General features: G+C 36.3%; 2 protein-coding genes across 2 annotated transcripts; one reads left to right on the top strand and one right to left on the bottom strand.

The window, feature by feature from the left end:
* Positions 1–40: 40 nt before the first annotated feature.
* LOC144435604 (diphthine methyltransferase-like) lies at positions 41–7,266 on the bottom strand. The gene is made up of 10 exons (XM_078124195.1): positions 7,143–7,266; positions 6,243–6,643; positions 5,364–5,533; positions 4,453–4,531; positions 4,062–4,156; positions 3,328–3,485; positions 2,942–3,014; positions 2,279–2,344; positions 1,694–1,866; positions 41–1,229 (listed from the first exon to the last, which is right to left on the bottom strand). The coding sequence occupies exons 2-10, from the start codon at positions 6,507–6,509 to the stop codon at positions 1,078–1,080; spliced, it is 1,233 nt and encodes a 410-aa protein (XP_077980321.1). The 5' UTR covers positions 6,510–6,643; positions 7,143–7,266; the 3' UTR covers positions 41–1,077.
* A 264-nt stretch (positions 7,267–7,530) lies between these two features.
* Positions 7,531–13,900, top strand: LOC144435783 (Golgi to ER traffic protein 4 homolog). The gene is made up of 8 exons (XM_078124403.1): positions 7,531–7,652; positions 9,160–9,238; positions 9,811–9,892; positions 10,342–10,497; positions 11,473–11,611; positions 12,102–12,242; positions 12,944–13,098; positions 13,473–13,900. Exons 1-8 carry the CDS (start codon positions 7,540–7,542, stop codon positions 13,544–13,546), a joined length of 939 nt encoding a protein of 312 aa, XP_077980529.1. The 5' UTR covers positions 7,531–7,539; the 3' UTR covers positions 13,547–13,900.
* The last annotated feature ends 9,441 nt before the right edge of the window (positions 13,901–23,341 follow it).

Here is a 23,341-nt window from a genome sequence, read left to right on the forward strand (position 1 = left end):
AAGAAAAACCCAAATATTTTTACATTTAATGGTATCTCATGTTTTGCGAGAAATATATATCAAGTCACATCACAATGAAAGAGTTGCTCAGAGTCCAATCATGTTCAGTATTTGATAAAAAACTTTTTTTTACGGGATAATCAGTGAACAGAACATAAAAGTTCTGAAGTAGTTTTTACAAAATAAATGTTGTAAATGCTCAGATCATTGACAACTCATCCGTACAGTGTAACAGTATTATTGTGGATGATATCAAACAACTAATTTGGAATGTCTTGTTATAAATACTTTCCTTTGACATCACTTATATTGGCCAAAGTATCATTTGTTGATATACCACAGAGCCCTTCCTATATGTAATTTATTCATATTTAGTCAAACAAAACTGTATTCTTGACTCTACATGCATGATCATTTTGAAAGCAGTTCTCAATAACTTGTAGGGTTACAAAGGTGTGGCTTTTTTGTCACGGCTACTTTAGTTGATGTCCCATTATAAAAAGTTGCTTTCACTACTCTATATTTGCAAGACTTCTCTAAAAATAGAATTATTCAAACTGAACCGTGAATTGACCTCTGACAGGGGTAGGGAGTTCTGGGTATGGTGCCCAATTACTTATGCTGATGTCACCAGTACCCCTATCTATCAGTCTCTTCCTACCTAAGACCTGTAATGTGGAAACATTAGATACAGACTCTAATGCTCTTGGTGACTGGGATACTAATGATGACATTAATAGCATAAGTAATTGGGTATGGTACACAGACTTCCCTACCCAATGAAAGAGGTCAGTTTATAGCTAATTTTAATATATTTCTCCTATTTTTTAGAGAAGTTTTGTGGTGCAGAGGTGGTGGAAGTGACTTTTGGTGACTTGCTGTCATCAACTAAAGTAGGTCAAAATCAGCCACGTCTTTGTTCCCTTCTAAAATTACAACAAATTAGCATATGTAAAACCTCAGTTTTTGAGTTAACATGCAGCCATATATCTACCCCATCCCAATCGTCTTTCTGAATACAATTGCCTACTACTTGTACCAGCATATATATATCATCAGTTCACCATGCAATATCTCTTAACTCCAACCCCAAAGATGAAGAACATGATCATAAAAAGAACAAGAAGCTACAAGTTGTTGAAGTCTCTGTACTTCCATCTGACACCAGTCCACTCCGTAGGCTAAGGAATCATGGCCATGGTAAGATTTCAGGATTTCCACACTTCCTTCTGTAGAAAGGGAAAGGAGACAGTGGAAATTAAGCTGTGTTAAAAATATAGTGCTAATGGCACTGGTAGAAAAGTAGTGGTTGGGTAACAAATAAAATAATTTTTCAAAGTCGTTGATTGGGTGGGGGGGGGGGTGGAGGCATCTTTCAGTACCTATCACTTGTTATCTTGCCAGTTGTCTTTTATTTCTATGTATATTTGTTTTTGGGGTCCACGTTTATAGGTGTTCCTCACCTGTGTGGACTACCTGACTAATGTCAAAGTTAAATAAATAGATTTAAAAACATATACATATACATACTATTGATTGGTTGTTGCTATGGTGCATGCCCATGGTTGCTGTACATCTCATATCACTGAATACATCTCCCTTCTTTGTTAATTGTTATATAAAAACATTTTATTTTAATGTAATGAAATAATCCAAGTATATATATAAATTTGAAGTATTTCCATATTTATACCTGTTATAGTTGTGCAGTCTAATATATGGAACCCATTATGCATACAGGCAGTCAGTAACCAGTCTCCATGGAGTGGATGCCATTTCACTCTCCATACACCACCATCTACATCAGTTGTACACAACGGTTGTTTCATCTGCCTTGTATCCCATAGCAACACATTCTCATCATAGCTGAAACACAAATGATGTCATATTTTAATCTACTAAATTCACTCCTACAAGCTGGGTCCAGTAATTTGATTTAACTATGCATTGACTAAATACAATAGGGTAGGTATTCATAGCTGTAGTGATAAAAGTCATTAGCCTAGGGAGTCTTTTGTATGAAAAGTCTACGGCATCTCAGGGTTAAAAACTCTTAAAACTGAATATCTTTCAATTGTATTCATTATTTTGCAAGGTATCATGCTCACTTTCCAGTTGCTAGGTATATGTTATCCTTGCCAGGTATATTTTTGCTTAAGTTCCAGTTGCTAGGTATATTTATGCTTACCTTCCAGTTGCTAGGTATATTTATGCTTACCTTCCAGTTGCTAGGTGTATTTATGCTTACCTTTCAGTTGCTAGGTATATTTATGCTTACCTTCCTGTTGCTAGTATATTTTCTCTGCATCTATTGCTTTGAATGCTGCATACACCCATATCATGCCTATAAACCAAGAGAGATAAAAAACAAATGCATGTCTTTTCCATATGACTCAAGGTCAAATGTCTTGGAATACAAATTGTGTGTGGATGTGTGTGTGTGTGGGTGGGAGGGGGGGCATGTGTGTGTGTGCATGTGTGTGTGTGTGTGTGTGTAGGTGTGCATGTGTATGTGTGTGTGCATGTGTGTGTAGGTGTGCATGTGTATGTGTGTGCATGTGTGTGTGTAGGTATGCATGTGTGTATTTGTGAGTATGTGTGTGTAGGTGTGCATGTGTGTGTGTGTGTGTGTGTGTGTGTGTGTGTGTGTGTGTGTGTGTGTGTGTGTGTGTCAAACTTAAGGGGGATTAAATTGTGGCTGGAACATGAAATGAACTCTGGAAAATAGATAACTGGCTCCACAAGGTACAACTTTTTATGGTATATTGCCTTGGGTTAATTTAGGCTTCACCTAATTAAAAAGTATCTCAGATGTTCCCATAGCAATAGTTCCTATAGCAATAAGATTGCTATAGGAACTATTGCTATGGGAATAGTTCCTATAGCAATAAGATTGCATTATTTATATATTGAGGTGTGTAAAGATGTCCCCTCTATTTACCTTTTACTAACAATGACTGGGTGTGTACAATCTGTCCTTGTGTCCCAACATTTTAGTTTGCAGTCATCACCACCTATAATGTAACAAAACGCTGGCTTTTATTGTACATGTACTACCATCTTATCGGTTTTGGGAAAGGATCCGAAAAAAGTGTGATAAAAAATAACTGCTTACATCATACTATATTTTCTCTGATACAAGAGAAAGCAGTCCTTCTGGGTGCAATGTGTTTGCATGACAAAATCACCAAATTATCCACAAAGATATCAACTTCATTGCTGATGTTAACACTTGGTACCCAGATACATACTATAGCTGAACATACCTGAATACACTATATCTGGCTAATGACACTTGATAGCTAGATACATACTAGCTAGACATACCTGAATACACTATATCTGGCTGCCAATAATTAAAAGCAGCAATCCATGCTTCAAAGTCATGTGCTGACCATTGCAGTGTCTTGACAATATTAGATTGTTGATATTGACATAGTGTTAATTCACCGGCTGAATCACTGACTATAATACTAGGAGTGGAACTGGTAAATGCAAACATATGACAAGCATTAGATTATATCTTTGTTGCACCTTTCTATGCTGGTACCAACAACTAGATTGGAGTGATAAACACTGCCATCTAGTGGTCAACTGCAAATAGCAACCAGGATTGTCAAAATACAAGTAAGTTGATCTGGATGTGTTTAACAGGAAAGGATAGCTTGTAAATTCACTAAGTTTGATAAAATTTGGATGGTAACAAGACCTTTATTGTTTTCCTACCAAAACAAAGGAGGGATAAACCAAACAGATAAGTCAGTATAGATTTAAGACAGTGTTTTTTACGTCTTTAAGATGACTGACGTAGTATCGTAACATCTTTTATAACTAAATTACACGTAAATCATATTGCAAAAGTCTGCAAATTACTTTCCTACATGATTTTGAAAGAGTGGTACCCCCGGTAAGAGTTGAAATTGGGGTGAGTTGGAAAAGGGACGAGTTGAGAATGGGACGAGTTGAAATGGGGCATGTTGAGAAAGGGACGAGTGGAAATTGGGACGAAGTGAGTCGCAATCTTCAATAAAAATGACAGGAAATCATTAAATTGTTTTTACCTGGCAGTTACACCAGTTGACCAATCTAAAGATAAAGCCAACCTTTCTCCACCAATTTGAAGACTACACTCTTCTTCTAATATTGCCTTGTCATCCTGAAGAGATATCAAAGCTTTGAAATATTTCAGAAAACATGATAAATAGAATAATAATTTTGAAAGAATTTGTTATGAAGTATGATGGTTAAGGTTTTGTCCTAAACAAATAAATGACGTCATTGGATCATTTACATGTTATATCTTAATACTAGGTTTGAGTTTTTTGCCGAGCAGCAACTTTGCATTAATTAGTAGATTGCTAATCCTAGAACAAACTCACATGTCATTTGCTCAATCAATTAACATATTGCGCAGTGAAAATTAACTTTTCATCCTGTTCCCTATGGTCTTACCTGAATTTGGTATAGGACTAGTTTTCCACTAGCGTTCACTATACCAAGACATGGTTTGTCATTCACAGTGTGATGAGCCCTGAAGATATTGATAGATAAGAAGAAAAGAAATACATTGAATAAAACTGAAATTTTACACAGTGGAAACCAACTGACAGACATTCTTACATAAAGAGCTCCCTCTAGTGGCAGTGGCATAAACATGTGATGGTGAAAGGTGTTCATTTACTCATAGATGATCAAATAGTGATAAAGAACTTTATCTTGTTAAAACTGTACTAGCTGTAACTGGGATATCATTTTTTTTCTATCAGACAACCAACAATATTATTCAATGAAAATTGTTAAAATACCAATAATTAGACATTGTACTTGCAAAGTAGAGGTCTATTTTATCTATAAGTAGTGCAGTAATAATTTGAAATTATGATTCATTGGAATTGCTGATTTTTGAGTGCAGACCCCAAAAAACAATTTGATTGAATATACAACCCATAACACCGTTTTCTGTATGTACCACAATTGTTTATAGCATCCATATCAAGTATAAAAGTATACTGTTTCATTTGCTAATATAGCACTATTCTATGTGTACTGCTATACAAATACATTTACCCACAGGTGATTCAATACTGTTCAGGGTGTACAATATTATGAATGTCATTATATCTAACAAAACAGTTTTTTTTTAAATGTTCTACTTGCAGCTAGTGCTGCTTTAATACTATTTTTATTTCAGAGTTTGTGTGTTTGGTAAGGAAATCAAGTTATCTTCACTAATGTCTATAGATACAAGGTGGAAGTTCAAAATGTAAATTTTTTTATCATAGTGTGGGTTCTTTCTACAGCTTATTAATATATATACATGTAGTTCATTATGTCATCAAAACATTGAATCATATTATTTTTACCATTTTAAATCCAAGATAGCCGGACAATCTTCTCTCAACACTTCATTTAACTTCACTGACCCTGTACCATCATCAGTATCTTCTACAACTTCTAAATTGTACATTAAAAGTCTTCCTTTTCTTTGTTTAGGCTGGTCAACATTTTCATCGGGCACTGATACAGAATCCTCCTGAAGCATTCAGATTTAAAAAGATGAAGAACATTATAAATAAGTCACATTAAAGTCTACAGAAGAAGTGTGTAGTCATACGAACTGACAACGATACAAAACACTTCTTGTCCAAATAGTGGCTATAGTGAAAATAGTAGATCCGTTTCGCGGTGGCCCTGAAAGTGTATCTTCAAAATTTAAGTGTAAAAAATCAGTCAATGTCGTACATCCTAATTAGGAAGTACATCCATTGAAACTGAAGTGTGGGATGTTTTATTTACCAGTCAGTTAGCTCTAGAAATATCTACTCTAAAAACTCCAACACATCTCTGTCCCTCTGAGAATGGAGATGCGTTCAAGTTTTCAGAGCATTATAATTATTCCCAGAGCTGACCAGTAATATATAGAGTCTACATTGTCCATTACTCCTATAAGGATACAAGGGAGTTTGTGATTAGCTACTAAAATGTAGAAAAATAATTTAACCAATGATATAAAGCTATATTCACTGAATATAACGAATATTGTATCGTATTGTACATATAGCTGTTGATATTTGGGTGAAAGTGCTGTCCTGCATGAGTTGATTTTCTCCCAATCTGATATCCTGCTATTACAGGGTAAAAAAAATCAAACTTTTTTTTTTTTTTTTTTTTTTTTTTTTGGGGGGGGGGGGGGGGAAATAATGCAATATATACTTCTTCATTGCATTTTTCATCCTGTTTACCTCTGCTGCTTTGTCAGGGTCTGCCTCTGTCACTTCAGTTTCTGCCTCTGTCACTTTGTCAGGGTCTGCCTCTGTCACTTCAGTTTCTGCCTCAGTCACTTTGTCAGGGTCTACCAATTGATAAGTTCCACAGACTAAGACATGCTTGTAGTTCTCAACTGGACACCACTCAACAGCATCAGCACTGTATTCTGTGTCTTGTTTCCATAGCGATCTGACAGAACTATCAACATCTTCAGGTGACTCCGAGGTCATACTTGAGGCCATGAGACTAATAGTAACTGCAGACAGTCACACCCTTAGAATCTTCATCTACACAGACCACAAGTCACTTTTATTGCAATACTGGTATGTCATATTCCATTGCCTTATGTCTGACTTCAGAGTGCACTGCACAGAATCTGAAATTTAGAATGTAAATATCTTAATAACATTTGTTTCCACCAATTCAAAAAATTAATATAACATAAATTTAGTTTGATAAAGATGTATGCAATGCTTTAGCAGAAATGTGCTATATCATACAGTTTGTTTCTGGAGCTAATTTGGAAATATATAAAATAAATTCAGGGTTATTACCGGTTTCCAGGAAATTGTCAATCTTTTGTTTTCCCATAGATCTCTAGTTAACATCATAGTATTTGGCAACCACAATTGACTCTCAAATGACTTAATTTTGATATCATGTTGATGTCATAAAAAAGATATCAAAAAGAGCTCTTTTTTACAAGACATTTTTTAAAACAATTTTCATACAGATAATTAATTCAAGTGCCCATGCCTTATAAGTTATATAGCTTATAAGTTATATCACTTTTAATTTTTTTTAACAGCAATACAGTTTGATAAATAATGTGGATACAGTCATCTAATAGATCATTATTCTATAAGCATACATACCACTGACTAGGCCTTGGTGAATAAACACACCATGTGTAAACCCTGTATCGAAAACACTATATTACTTTACACGAGTAGAACTGATGCAGCTGAGTACACACACATAAACCGCACTGTGTGTGTACTGCGTTTCACGTGTGGATAAATATAAATGGCGCCACCACAGCTGCCTACAGAAATGTTAACCTTTCACCTTTATTTGTAGGACCAGAAAGACAAATCTCAATTTTTTGGGTATTTGTCGACATATTGACAACGGGATAGATAAATCACTTGGTTTGATATACTATTTACCCAAATTGGGGTATTGACGAATAATAACACTGAACAAATTTTAGTTACTTCTGACAAATAACGAATCCTTCGGTCCAACAGAGTTTTCACTGTGAAGAACAACATGGCGACGAGCAGAGGTGGTGGAGTTGAACGAGTACTAGGGAAATTAAAAGCCAGTGTCGAGGCGGGCAATTACTATGAAGCCCATCAAATGTACAGGACTCTTTACTTCAGGTACGTTTTGTTATTATTTACCATATAAAAGCAGAACGTCAGAAACAAAGTCCAACCAGCTGTACCACTTCGGACATCTTCAGAATAACCGGACGATGGAGGTCTTTGACTTCGTAGCACTTGCATTATTTTCTGGTAAACGCGTGCTTGTGTCCCAGAGATGAACGTACTTTCCACGTTTCCATTAGAAACAACAATTTGAATGTATCATAACCGATGGGTTATTGTATTTCAGTGAATAAATGCATTCATTTTATGAATGACGTGTCAATAGTTGTATGGTATGTTTCAGACTCTCGGAGAGATGGGACATTGTAGGCTTACCAGTCATAACGTCCCCGGGTCAAAACGTCCCCGGGTATGACCAAAACGTCCCCGGGTCAAAACGTCCCCGGGTCAAAAACGTCCCCGGGTCAAAACGTCCTCGGGTATGACCAAAATTTAACCAAGACACTTGACTGTGTAACAGTTTCCGTTCCTTCCCTAAAACACGGTCAAGTATCGATGCCCATATTCCGAACCATTTTCTGTTCGTGATTTACCGTGAAAGATACAATTTAGTTTTCACCGACTTGCCAGTGCATACTACTTTCGTTCATCACGATTAACTATATTTGCATGATGTGCTAAATACATTGATCAATCGCAACATTCAAGTATTTGAAGCGTCGCCACGCGTGACTTCAAACCTTACCGCCCTCTTCATTTGTGTCGCTAATTAGCACTTGTGTTAGCCGATCCATGGGAGCCGCATAAACGTATTTTGGGCACCTGAGGTGGGTACGCAGTCACATTACTGTATTGTGATGTAAGAAATAGTAAGAAATAAGGATATAATGTAACACACACACACACACACACACTCACTCACACAAATAGTTTGGGTCGAGGAAAATGGAAAGACGGGGACGTTTTGACCTGGGGACGTTTTGACCCGGGGACGTTTTGACTTATGGAAACCGGGGACGTTTTGACCCGGGGACGTTTTGACTGGATACCATTGTAGTACTGTAGAGATTTCGCTCCGTCGCTGTCCTCTGCTAGTTTTCCTTTGCAAACCCCGTAAGAAAATAAAAATGAAAAATGTGGCGGCACACGCCATAAAATATTTAAAAAAATATTGTAAATGAAAACAAAGCTACAATTATTGCAGCTGTAGTGTAGGGACATTGGTGAGGGTAGCTTGGTGAGGATACGAGCATGACTAGTAGTAGACTGAAAGTGAAAGTTCCAGTCTTAGTTTCCGCTTATATAATAGTGACTGGTAACATATACCAACGACTAGGCCCTTCAGACTAACATGAGAAGATGAAGACTTCAGAAATGCGAAATGTAACTCGTGGCAATTGGATTAAATACAGCTGTGATGGTAATTTGCAATTTGTTCAACATACATCCACATGGCATTTGACTAGATGTAGGGAGAGAGATTGAAAACCAAGGATACCTCCTAGACTATGTGGTATAGTAATCTTAATAGGCCGTATGTTGTTTTTTTCCTTTCTAGGTATATGACACAGAAAAAACATGCAGAAGTGATAGAATTACTATATTCAGGTGCTCATCTCCTATTGAAACATGACCAGGTATTGCTGCTTGTTTTTCTTTTATTTTTAAGACATTTTACATGTAAATGAAATACCAATTTCATCTGATACAAATCATTTGAAATGACATCTGTTTTATGGCGATAATTGAAACTAAAAATATTGATGTGATTAGGCAAAGTAAACACTATATTATAGCATGTATAATTACACAGCATTTAACTGTTACTTTGTGATGAATACATTGCCTGCAAGAGACATAACACACACTGTATGTTTAGACTCTCACAGGCAATGCATTCAACACTATCAATGATTTGGTAAAGTGTTTCAATCCCACACCTACATTTTATAAGCCTAGGCTGAGACTGAGAGCCAAATACAAAATGTACTGTCTTTAATAAATACAGTGAATACTACACATATGAGCACTTAGAATGGGAGCTAAATAATGTCTGTCAGTTAAGACAACAGCTCATAAATAGTAACTGAATGACACAATAACAGGCAAGAATGAAATTGTTCTGCCTGATAGAAAATTTTGTCAATAAGTTGAATTATCTGTACTTGATATAATTCTTACATAATGCTACATGTATGTTTTATTCCAGCATGGTAGTGGAGCAGATTTATCCATGTTGTTAGTTGAAGCATTAAATAAGACAAATCATCCTGTAAATAAAGATATCTTAGGTAAGTCAAGTCTCCTGTATGTGTCTGTCTGTCTGTCTGTCTGTCTGTCTGTCTGTCTGTCTGTCTGTTTCTGTGTGTGTGTGTGTGTGTGTCTGTGTGTGTGTCTGTGTGAGTGTATCTGTGTGTGTCTGTCTGTGTCTGGCTCTGTCTCTTTGTGTGCGCTCATGTGTGTCTGTGTGTGTGTCTGCCTTTGTCTGTGTGTATGGTTGTCTGTGTGTGTGTATGTGTGTGTGTGTGTGTGTGTGTGTGTATGTGTGTGTGTGTGTGTGTGTGTGTGTAGACATATGTATGTTTTGCACTATGATGGTTCTTTTGTGTAGGAATTCTGTCACCGTCAATCCAGCGATTAAATTAATGCCCAAATTTGAAAAGATACTTTTGCACTGAAACTTTTGGGTATCAAAATATTTATTTTTATAGAGTGAAATTGTATATATTTATCTTTGCAGGTAAACTTTGTAGCTTATACAGATTATTAGATCCTGAATCACCAGAGAGACCACAATATATTAATGCATCATTAAAATGGTCAACAAAAAGTGAAAATTCTTACAAAACGGGTCACCCAGATCTTCATAGACAGTTAGCAATGATATTTTGGCAAGGTTAGTCAAGTTTTTGTAGACTTTTAGTAAACTTGGTTGGTTTGAATGCCAGTTGTTAAACAAAACTATAGAACACACACATTTGTACTAGTCTATTCTTTGTATGTCCACATCAAGTTTCATGGCACTATCATCAGACGCACTGTGATTACAAAATCCCAATGATTATGTACATGTACATTTCATATCAGACACACTGTGATTACCAAGTTCCAATAAACACTGTATTGTGTACATTTCATGATATCAGACACACTGTGATTACTGAGTTCTAATGAACACTATTGTGTACATTTCATATCAGACACACTGTGATTACCAAGTTCCAATAAACACTGTATTGTGTACATTTCATGATATCAGACACACTGTGATTACTGAGTTCTAATGAACACTATTGTGTACATTTCATGATATCAGACACTCTGTGATTACTGAGTTCTAATGAACACTGTATTGTGTACATTTCATGATATCAGACACACTGTGATTACTGAGTTCCAATAAACACTATTGTGTACATTTCATGATATCAGACACACTGTGATTACCAAGTTCCAATAAACACTGTATTGTGTACATTTCATGATATCAGACACACTGTGATTACTGAGTTCTAATGAACATGAACTGTGTACGTTTCATAATATCAGACACACTGATGACTAAGTTTCATTGAACATGAACTGTGTATACTGTGCATTTCGTAATACTGTCACAGTGTGACATTGTGATTTGGTTCCCCACCAAAGATGCTGAATCTATGACACTTTCACCAGACTTTGGTCCCACCACCCCACCCTCAGACACCATTTTCTGGAACCTTTACAAAAGTATTCAAGTTTGAGTACATCACTTTTGTCACTGTGGATGGAACGCCCTAACATTTTCAGCAATCAACTCATGCCATTGGAATTATCATCAGTAATGCATACTATTAACACTACCATCACTTGTTATCATTTATTAAAACAGAAAAGAATTATAGAGAGTCCAGGTATCATTTCTTACATTCATCGGATGGCGAAGCTTGTGCAACTATGCTTGTAGAATTTTCAACAGTTAAGGGTATTAGAAATGAAGAAGATTTGTTTGTAGCACAAACAGTACTCCAGTAAGTAGTCTTTTTTGTGTGTGTTTTTTTCAGTGAGTTTGCTGGGTTTTTTCTATAGCACAACTGAATAGGGAACTTGCCATCCAGACTGAGCATGCTCAGATGCAAAAGACTATGGGATTATCTGTGGTCAAGTTATCGTAATACCTAATCAGGAGCTATCGATAAAATAAATCTCCCACAATGGTCAGGGTGACTATGAATTGGTCATTTGTGGTTAAAAACTATGTAACAGTATTGTTTACAATACTATTTGATTAGTATTTATTATCACATTTCCCATGATGCAACATTCAACATGGTGGGTTTGCAAGCTCCCTGTTATAATCTATAAAGTCCTGGCTCAGCCAAATTTTGTCGATCTCGATTTGCTACACCCACGGCTATGTTGTTTTAATGAGCACTCGTTGACAAGCTTAGATGAAAAACAAACAAGAAGTAAATTTGTAAAATTTTAATTTCTCTATTTATATCTTCTTCTTTTTTACAGACTTTTATGTTTGAAAAATGAGAAAACTGCATCAGTGGTATTTTATGCATATACAGAACAACACCCAGATATAGAGAAGGGGCCACCGTTTATAAAGCCATTGTTGAATTTCATTTGGTTTTTATTGCTTGCAGTACAGGGGTAAGTTGACAATGTTGTGAGATACTTAGATATTTGGCAATGTACCGGGGGTATTTGTAGTGATTGGTACCATGTAATTTACTTGTCAAGGATAGTGAACAGATGAAACGAAGCTTGACAATTTAGTAGGCATGTCTTACCAGAGTTTCTCTCACATTCTGTCTGTTTCTCATCAATAGTCTTTAGTCAATCTAATATCCATGCGATTGTATTGAATTTGGGTGCATGTGGTACATGAACACTCGTACAACATTTACAGCCTCTGTCTGTCTGTGTGTGTGTGCATGTGTGTGTGTGTGTGTGTGTGTGTGTGTGTGTGTGTGTGCATGTGTGTGTGTGCATGTGTGTGTGTGTGTGTGTGCATGCGTGCGTGCATGCATACATGCATGGATATATGTATGTAAGTATGTATGTATGTATGTATGTATGTATGTATGTATGTATGTATGTATGTATATATGTATGTAAGTATGTATGTATGTATGTATGTATGTATGTATGTATGTATGTATGTATGTATGTATGTATATATGTATGTATGTATATATGTATGTATGTATGTATGTATGTATGTATGTATGTATGTATGTATACATTGCATGTGTGCCTATGTAAGCATGTGTGTGTGTGTGTGCATGAACATCACAATCAATGTTCATCATGAAGTCAACTCTATCATTTGTTTTCTACTCTGTTTACAGGGGTAAATTGACAGTTTTCTCAGTGTTGTGTGAAAAGTACCAGCCCTCATTAAATAGAGATCCAAGTTACATGGACTATATAGGTAGAATTGGACAACTGTTCTTTGGTATGCCACCACCAAAACAAGAAAACTCACAGCCAGGTGGAGCTTTAGGTATGTCATTGACCTAGAGATAGTTACAAATATGTTACTGTATGTATTAAATCAACATTCATAATGACGAGAATACCCTCATATCTCTGGCATGTAGAGCGATTTCAGTTTAACTTGGCACAAAGGTTACTTGCTATGTAATACATATGCATGTCTCTTTGTTTTGCGACTGAATCAAATATGGCTGAATGGCGGCCATATTTGTTGTATGTGCATTGACCCCCGTAATCATATCTGTGCCAGCTATATATTTAGTGAATTTAGCTCTCACATTTTTAACCTGCTTTTCTAATCTGTCTTTTAGAGTTAATAATATACTGTTGTTGATTGTCATATTTTTGAAAGTTGTCTTTTTTTTGGTTTTTATTTTTCAGGAAATTTACTTCAGAGTTTATTCACAGATGAAGAAATTCTTGATGAAGATTTCAACTTTGCTGACTTGGATTAGACTGCCAGATCAGACATTTCAGTTCCTTTTTAATCCAGACACAGATTAATGGTAATCGATTATACGACAAGAAAAGGATATCTAATTTATTGCTACATCCATACTCCATTCAAGTCAGAGTTAACAGATTGATTTACCGTAAACCCATTTTACCAAGCACTGGAAAGTGACGTGGAATCAAGTATTGAAACAGTCACAAGCAACAAACCTATAGTGTACATTTTTTACCATTTAAAAAAAGTTTTGGAAAGGTATTTTAGATGGTAGAGGTGTGATTTTCAGTTCAAACCTTTTACTAGGATAAAGTCTATGTTTGTCGTTGATTTGGGCTATTACCCACAACTCTTGCCTAGAATGGTGCTAATGGTTTTGTATTCAAACATAGAATTACACTATGATTTCAAATAGCAAAGGCTTGGCCCCTACTTAGATATGTATTAGTCCATCCTTTGTGATTGGCTTTGTGATTACCATTGAGTATAGAAATTGTGTTAAACTTGCACAGTGCCACTGCCCCCCCCCCCCCCCCCCCCCCCCCCCCCCCCGGCAATTCTAATCATGTATTGTGGTGACGCTAATGTGTGTGACACAGGTAAATATGAAACCTGCTGAAAGATTGCACATGTCTTTTGGCTGTAGCTTCGTTAAAGTGATATGTTGAAGGTGTTATTCTAGGCACAAGTTATGGGTATTAGCCAAACAAACCACCAGCATAGAATCTAGGCTACACTTTCAGAGAAATCCACTAGAATTTACCAATAGACTGATCTAATATCAAATGGTTATGTCATCCTAGGGGGGCAGAGTAATGGACCCACTGTCAATAGCAATACAAATCAGGTTAATGCTAGGGTGTCTAGTTCTAAGTTCTTACCCAAGCTAAACTCCCTAGCTTCTTTCAATGTGGAGGGTCCACCAAACTACAGACTTGCCTCCTTTGATGAAGTTTAAACCAATTGGATTTTTTTTTTGAATAACAAAAAACTTCAATCTGTCTCAGGTTTCTCATTCTACAGGTTTTAACACAAATTGTAAATGTAAGTGTTAAGTCTGAGCTTCACATTTTAACCGACCGCTGCTGATTATTCAGTTCTTGTAACGCAAAGGGCAATTTGTTTGCCTTTAATGCTGATACTACTGTGGCAATTGAGGTCTCGCTTCTTTAAGATAAACTAGACGCAAACTAAAACTATTGGTGAATTGTTCAGTGTGGTAGATCACACAAGGGGGTGATAGCAGTGTCTCCATTGTTGGAGTCTAATCACCAGGTGATCAAGATAGTGTAAACATAGGAAATCCCTAAAAATGTATTCTACAAGATCATGGAAGTCATCAATAATGCTGATGTGAATACAATTTAAACAAACTCACATTCGATAGCTTATACACGTATCAGCATGTCACAGTAGTTTTAATTTATGTCCATCTTAGTAAATTGAGACCTAGAGTGCCAGAGTAGTACTATTGTTGAACAAAGATAAAATTAATTTATGGAAAACATGTATAAGGAAGTCACGATAGTGAACTTGAAAGATGTAACATAGTTATAACCAAAAACAGTAGGTAATTTCAGGTTCAGCAATGAGGGCGCTATTCCATACCGCTGGTTGAACATATGTCAAACTCGACGATTTCTGTCAGATTGCTAAGCAATGTCTCCCTCATATGAGGATTATTTTATTGTTATCAAAAGTGAAAACAACTCCTGGGTCATAAGTCATACCAAAGGTACATTGTAAAGGATAGAACATGTACCAGATTAGAACAATATGCTATACTTTCAACCTGCAAGTTTTACTCACATTATGTTTTGTTTATACACTTCAAACAGTCCAATTTTTTAAAAATAATATATTGAATCATTGATATAGTAAAGGGACACAGTCCAAAACTACAGTAGGTGTTATTTTGTGATTGTACCACACACACACACACACACAAACCAGGTTTAACCTGTTTGAACACAAATATTTAGATATTACTTGTCTAGTGACTCGTAGTGACAAAGGCCCCTTAGGTCACTCATATTTTCCTTGGCCGATCAAAGAAAAATATTGGGTATTAACGTCAAAGTGTCACCGATACACAGCAAAGTTCTTGAGAGTGACCCTCAATAAGTTAATGTTCCCCTATCTCTTATAGTCTTGAGTAACCAAGACTATATCTCTTACTGTGTGGTGACTCGCAAGTAAACACAGTTTATGTAATTTTACCCACAAAAAAAAAGTGTTTCATTACACTATGCAGGTAGATAAAATCAACACAAACAGAAAAAAAAAAACAAGAGCACACGTCAGGAAGTTTTGGACAGTTTCCCTTTCAGACAAAGAGCCTGAAACCTTGATAGGAGATATTTCTACAAAACATTAAGTGATTTCGTAGTATATGCAACATTGTGGGTATTCTAACACAGATTGTACATCTTCATCAGGGGGGTGACTGGTTCATTTCAATTGTACAGTTAGTGTATATTTTGCATTGAATCCATAGACTTACATCATTGTATATTATTGTTTTAATTAAAAAACCCTTCATATAATAGTATAACTGGTTTGTGGAATATAAAACTCTATGATTTTATACTCTTTCAACTTTTTTCTGCCATATATAACTGACGAGTTTTTGAATAAATTGCAATTCTTAAATTCATGATTGAAATTGGTCAGTGTGCCATGGTTAGTCTTGTCTTTTCATCAACATTTTTAATTCTGTGATTTTTGTCCTTATATTGGAAATCTGTTGCCAATCCCAACCAAAACTTTCAAAAATGACAGTAGTAAATGGATGAACATGATACGGTGATGCTGGGAATGTTTGCTAAAGACTTATTTTCGCTTTATATTGCTATTGACTAAAATGCCTTGTCTGTACATAAACAGTGCTACACCAAGCTTAGTAATTCATTAAAATTAGTCTTGTCCCATTCAACGCTCCCCATTTTCAACTCGCCCTAGTGTCAACTCGCCCCAATTTAAACTCGCCCCTATTTCAGTGCATCGAATTTCTGGGAATCACAATCTTATTCTGTGAATGAAACCTGCTGTTGTACCCTCTTTGTTTAAAAAGTGAAACTTCTGATTAGACAATAATAGCAAACATATGATAATTGGGATTCCTTCGGTATGTCAAATACTAGTACAGCCCACTTCATGTTAGTGTACACTGACTCTTTGATACAACTATGCAGAAGCCAATAGGAAACAGCACATGCTACACTTTAGGATAGCAAGATTGAATGAATGAATACAGTTTCTTGCTACATTTTGTCGATATGGCATGAACTAATGTGCAACCATGCAGACACCAAATTAAATATAGACATCAAAACATTGGCGCCTTTGTGTCTGTGTCTAGTTGCAGTATGGTTTATTTCATTCCAACAAAATGTAGCAAGAAATTGATATCTTGCTATCTGAAAATGTAGAATGTGCAATAAGTTCTTAATGGTTTCTGTGTGGTTATATCAAACACAGCCTATGAGCACTAACATGAAATGGGCTGTATATTTGTTTCCATGGCAACTTTTATATATCACTCAGAAAACACATCGCTAAGAACACAATATGTCATGTTATGAACACGCATCTAGGCGATGAGACTGCAAAGACATTGAACACAACACGACAACTTTTATTGAATATTCACCTAATCTGAGTCACTAGAGTCGTGAAGATTAAATCGTGCTCTGTATTGAGGTAATGTATTATTCCTAAAATACAATGAATCTATATATCGCGTATTTTCGCCATATGGCTTATTTGATCGTCTTTTGATGTAGTCTGGGGTATAATACCTTCCCGCCGACGCTGATTCACTAGACGAGTCGCCGAAATCACCGTAGAATTTCTGTAAGAAAAACAAAAACTGAAAAGTACATCAAGGTAAAAAAAAAAATAATAATTAACTTAGATATTGTAGTAAGCATATATTATCATATTTCATATTAAAGTAGAAACTGAAATTTGAGAGTGCATTCGTTAATTAAAACTTGGCACCTGTTCATGACCTGACTATTGTGCTCAAATATGATTAGAGAAGGGGGTTGTTTGGGTTGGGGGGGGGGGCGAGAAAGGTGATCTTTTGAACTTTTGATCCCAATTGATAACTAAGTACTGTTTCCCTAATTCTAGTCTAGAATGAACTTGTTTTATTTGTCGAAGAAAGAAATGTGAGAAAGAGCACACACATTTTTTTTGTCTTCTACACAGTCAATTTAGGTTTGGAAAGTGAACTAAAACGAACATCTCAATTTATCGTTTTAACTCTCTTTATCAGTTAGGTCAAAGTTGACAGACTGGTATTTAACACCAGCGTCAAGCGATGTATGACATTATGTTTCAAGAGGGTACTTTCCAACAAATACTCCAAGGACAAACCAAAATGTACAGTTACAGATACCCCCCCCCCTCCCACCATATCTACTCCCTTACGCGTGTTATGTCTTGTACATGGACATCATTCATCTTCTCCACTTCACCTCTTTGTGATGTCTAGTTCGTTCTTTCTTAGAATAGAAAGTCATTTCATTGAGAAAAAAAAAATAATAATAAAAGAAGCAAGTGAAACCTAAACAGTCCACATCGTCCAAATTTGAACACATACCACATGCCTTGATTTACAATTGTCAAGTATTCGTCTGAGTGTTGTATTTTCTTTTTTCAAATCGAAATTTTCCCATGCTGCTTTCCGCCTAGCCTCTCTTTCGGCGTCTCTCTCACTTCTTGCTATATTCCCAGCTTCTGTCAATATATCTATTCTTTTCTCCAAACAATGAACATCAAACTTCATTCCCTGCAAGAAAATGGAATCTTCATTATCACCCGGACTGCAGGACAATGATCACTGCTATGATTAACGAACAGAGATAAAGTCTAATATGCTAGAATTGTTTTCTTATCTTAATTTACTCATTTCGTTGATATGAAAAGTTTATATATAAAACGTTTCGATATAACATCTTAAATATGAAATCTTTGAATATGAAGTATTAACAAATTTAAACCTCAGACCACTATAGAAAATCTACAGGTGGTCTATGCGGTGGCCCATAGAAGACACAGGGACAATTAATTATTCTGTGTCTCCTGTGGGCCACCGTAGGGGTCTGTGGCAATCTGATTAAAATCTGATGTTAGATAAGCTGGTATTCCTGTATTTACCTTTATTCCATCGTTATTGCGTCTTTTACGTGAGTTTTTTTTCCTGGGCGAACGCCCAGGAAAAAAAAAACCTCACGTAAAAGACGCAATAACGATGGAATAAAGGTAAGTACAGGAATACCAGCCTATCTAACATCAGATTTTAATCAGATTGGGGTCTGTGGTTAAACTGATCGAGAAGTAAAGCGTGTACTGGAACACTTCTTTTCTTTGCCGCTCCTATGAGATTTTGACGAAACATTCATATATCTCTACTTAATACACACTTTCTTCATTGTTTCCAGGATATGATATTATAGCCGTTATATTAAAACATTATATTGAAAGTATAGATTTATTTTATCTCACCTGAACTTCTTGTTCCAACTCCCTAGTTCTGTTCCTAGTAACCAGTAGATCCTAATGAGTAGGGAAATGAGGATGTATGCATTAAATGGGTGAAATACTGGTAATTCGACATTTAAAAAAAAAAGTTGTTCTTGGTATTCACAGCTGTAGTGATGAAACAATGTACAGTTTCATGCCAATTATTCGGTCAGTACCAGTTGTCAGACACCTCGAAAAAAGTCGTTCTGTATACTAAACTATAGCTATCGTTACACATTACTTGTGACCTACAATCACTGTTATGGGGTTATGAGGGGTACTCATTGGCACGTAGTAAGGGTATCTACATCGTACAAGCCGCAGTTTTGATCGCCCTTCCCCCTCTTTTCTAGACTTTTGACTCTTGATGTTTGAAGAATTATGTACTAGATGTTTGACCCCTATTTTTTGGAATGCACGTATGACTTTTGATCCCATATTTTGGACAATGTAGTTTCCAAGATGCCAACTTTCACATTTCCCGAGATTTTTAACCCTTAGTTTCTGGATGAAATGCAGACTTTTGACCACTAATTTTGTCAATCTTTCTAGCGTTTGTGCCTTTACTTTGAAACCGTTTGGTTACACCTGTAAATATTACCCAGCTAAATGGTTAACCAACCCTCTTGTGACGTCCTAGTCGTTGCCTTCTCACTCTTACATTTATAATATGCACTTTCCTTGATTTGTTCAAAAGGGATTTGGCAATCTTCTAAAAATCGTCAAACTGATATTCACAAAGCAGTGTTCAACTTTATTGTCGTTTCTACCGTGGCCGAAGACGACAAAAATAGCTCTTCTGTTTGTATTATCGCTCTACTGATTTAAATATCGCTCTACTGATTTACAGAGCGATTTTCAATCAGTAGAGCGTTTTGAAACAAGAGCGATTCAATTTTTTAATCATTAGAGTGATTTTTAAATCAGTAGCGATTTTTCAATCTGTTTTCAGTAGAGCGATTTTTCAATCAGTAGAGCGATTTTGAAACAGAAGAGCGATAATACAAACAGAAGAGCGATATGTCGTCTTCGACCAGGGTAGGCTTCCCTGCATCTACTTAGACTGTTTTATCACCTAGCCTAGGTCTTATTGCTATCATACGTGCCCTAAAGGTTATAATTCTATCATTAATCATTCAACTTATTGGAGAATACTTTCTAAAAGAAAATATCCAAAGAAATTGCCTCACCTTTCTTAGATATACATTTTCATCATCGGCTGTATTTATGCCAGAATTTATGCCGGAATTTACTTGTTGAAAGTGATGAAGTGCGCTCTCTAGATGACGTAATCTCCTCTCTATGTCAGTAGAGGTCGCTGTTGAAACATCGAAATGATCAGTATAGACTGGCCGTCTGAACGCGGGAGTTGATCGCACACGGGGATAAAAAGCTGTCATTCTTGCCGCCTTCAAAGTTGAAGATATTCTGCCGTCAATATTTGATTATGGTAATAACGTGCACGTGTTACTTTCCGTCGATTGCGTATGGTTGTTCTACGCCGAGAACGTATCCATGGTAACATTTATACCCTCTTGTTCTATATTTGGAATAGGTGTTGTCAAGTCTGAGCGTCTCAGATGTGCATGGTAACATGTTCATATCCCTGTTCTGTATTGGAATACATGTTGTCATGTCTAAACGTCACAAAGGGTTACTGAAGAGTGTTCAGCTTCAGAAACGGAGACTTCTAAACCAGTAGTTTATTGGCAAAAAAAGAGAGACGCACGGACGGATGGAGGGATAAAAATGAGGGGGAAAATAGAGAGAAAAAGAGATGAGAGAGACGCACAGACACAGACACAGGCACACGCACAGGCACATACATACACACGCACACACAGACAGACAGACAGACAAACAGACAGACAGACAGACAGACAGACAGACATACAGACAGACACAGACAAAGACACACATACATACATACATACATACATACATACATACATACATACATACATACATACATACATACACACACACACACACACACACACACACACACACACACACACACACACACACAGACCGAGACAGAGAGAGCATCGCCTGCTTGACAATCCATATCGTACCCAATGCCAATCTCGCAGACAAAAACTGTAATAGTTGGGCACAATTGGTAAGACTGAAGTTCAAGTTTCTTCCCCACTGTCTATGGTTAAATGGAGAAGGTAGTCGAAAAGCATTAAACTTGCTTACACAGAGAGACGAAATCTCAGGCATTACCGTAACGACACTCTCTCTCTCTCTCTCTCTCTCTCTCTCTCTCTCTCTCTCTCTCTCTCTCTCTCTCTCTCTCTCTCTCTCTCTCTCTCTCTCTCTCTCTATTTGCTTTTTTTTTTCCAAAAAAGTTTAATATCAGACATAAATCAATTATACATATACGGTACTAGTCAAGTAACCATAAAACCAGGTCAAGTAGACTAGTACTGTACTGCTTACACACTAGTGGATTAGTTACACAGAAATTAAATGGGAAATCGTAAAAATACGAAATTAATCCAACAAATCATTTTAACTCGGTCGTTAGCCTAGGTATTCCTAGAATATGTGAATATTTAGTATATACGATTTATACAGCTGCTTTGATAGATGAGTTTACTTGACAACTGTCGTATTTTCAAGTTTACTTCTTGTTTATTCTGATATATGTACGTACAAATTTACATGGATGAACGCACATGAATGGTTACATAATTCATGTAAACCATGATAAGAGTCATAGAAGGGAGTTGCCATGTCCTTCATGATCAACATAAGTTCTAGTTTATGTGAGAAGTGCATACTGTTTTCTTAACTGGCTCGTAGTGACCGCGTTATCATGACCCCGAGTACACTTTTACTCACTTTTCAATCAAAGTAGGACTTGATGTGGGTAAAATAGAGAATTTTACTAACAATTGCGAATGTGTCATCCGTAGCATTAACTAATAACTCTACGTACCATTAAGTCATGCTGCACAGAATCACAAACAGAACTGAAATTTCATCATTATCGATATCCCCAGAACCGATAAGTCAATTTACGTCATCCACGGAACCGATAATTATGTTAACGTCATATAACTTGGTTTGAGTAAGGTAAAGTGAATTTTATGCATGTCTCTCCTGTCGATCTTTCTGGCCTAATTCCTATAACTCTTCGTCCCCTTGACTCTGTCCACTCTCACCCCCTCCCCGTCCCTCTCTCAAAATGCTTTCTTTTTGATCCCTTAATAAAATCAAAGCCATTAGTGATACTCACATTAATAATCGATTTTAATGTCCACCATTACTTTTTATTAACGTATATTTCAACAGGTGAAAGTGATGGACAATATTCTCACATATTTTTTCTTATCGAATATTGCCTTTAAATTATTTCTTTTATTTCGAGGTATAAGTGAATGATGACGACATCGCAGCAAAAGTGGCGACGAGCGTTTTAGCACTGATACTTTCTTGCAGTGATAGTTTTGTTGTACTTGTGAGAGATGGAGCTGCACACAATGTGACGTGTATATGTAACTAATATTCATCGGCCATGTATACTGCGACTATCTTGCTTACTGTATTTGGAGTAACACTATCAAAGGCAGCAAATGATGGACTAATTTCCACAGTGTCAAGCGTATTAAAAGAAGAACGTATGAAGAAATCAGCTCAAAATGCGTTGTTAGAGGAATTGTTTGAAGCCAATTTAGATGTGCCCGATGTGTGTCGAACAGGTAGGAAAAGGCTAATGTAATTTTATCTATAGTGCAGTATACTTTGCAGTATACTAAAGTGAAATACATGTAAACAGATTAGAGGTTATATAGCAGCCATATGTTGGCTTTTCAATGCAGTTGTAAAAAATTATTTTCAGATAAATTAACTCCTAGATATTTTATTTCGTTTTACTTTTAAACGGACGTCAACATTTTCCTGGACGCAATTGAAATAAACGTCATGTGAACATACGTATCTCGAGTATCTAGTGAATTTTACAGTAAATCTTTTTACAGGAGCCTGGCTTAGATTGTGAAATCAAATTATACTTGGTTAATTCTATTTAGTACACAGAGAACGTCAGCCCCCTTGCAAGTTTTCCAATTTATATATTTCATTTTAGATGTATGTTTTGGTGAGCAGATGACTGATTTGAAGGGTACAATACAATGGCCCCTGTCTCTAGCTGGAGTCAATGTAACAACGGAATGTCCATATGGAGGAATCAAACCAAACGTATCAACTGTAGCCTACAGACAGTGTCATTACGTGTACGATTTTGATAATAGGAGACACA

Source organism: Glandiceps talaboti, chromosome 5 (genome assembly GCF_964340395.1).
Source record: "Glandiceps talaboti chromosome 5, keGlaTala1.1, whole genome shotgun sequence".
NCBI lineage: Eukaryota > Metazoa > Hemichordata > Enteropneusta > Spengelidae > Glandiceps > Glandiceps talaboti.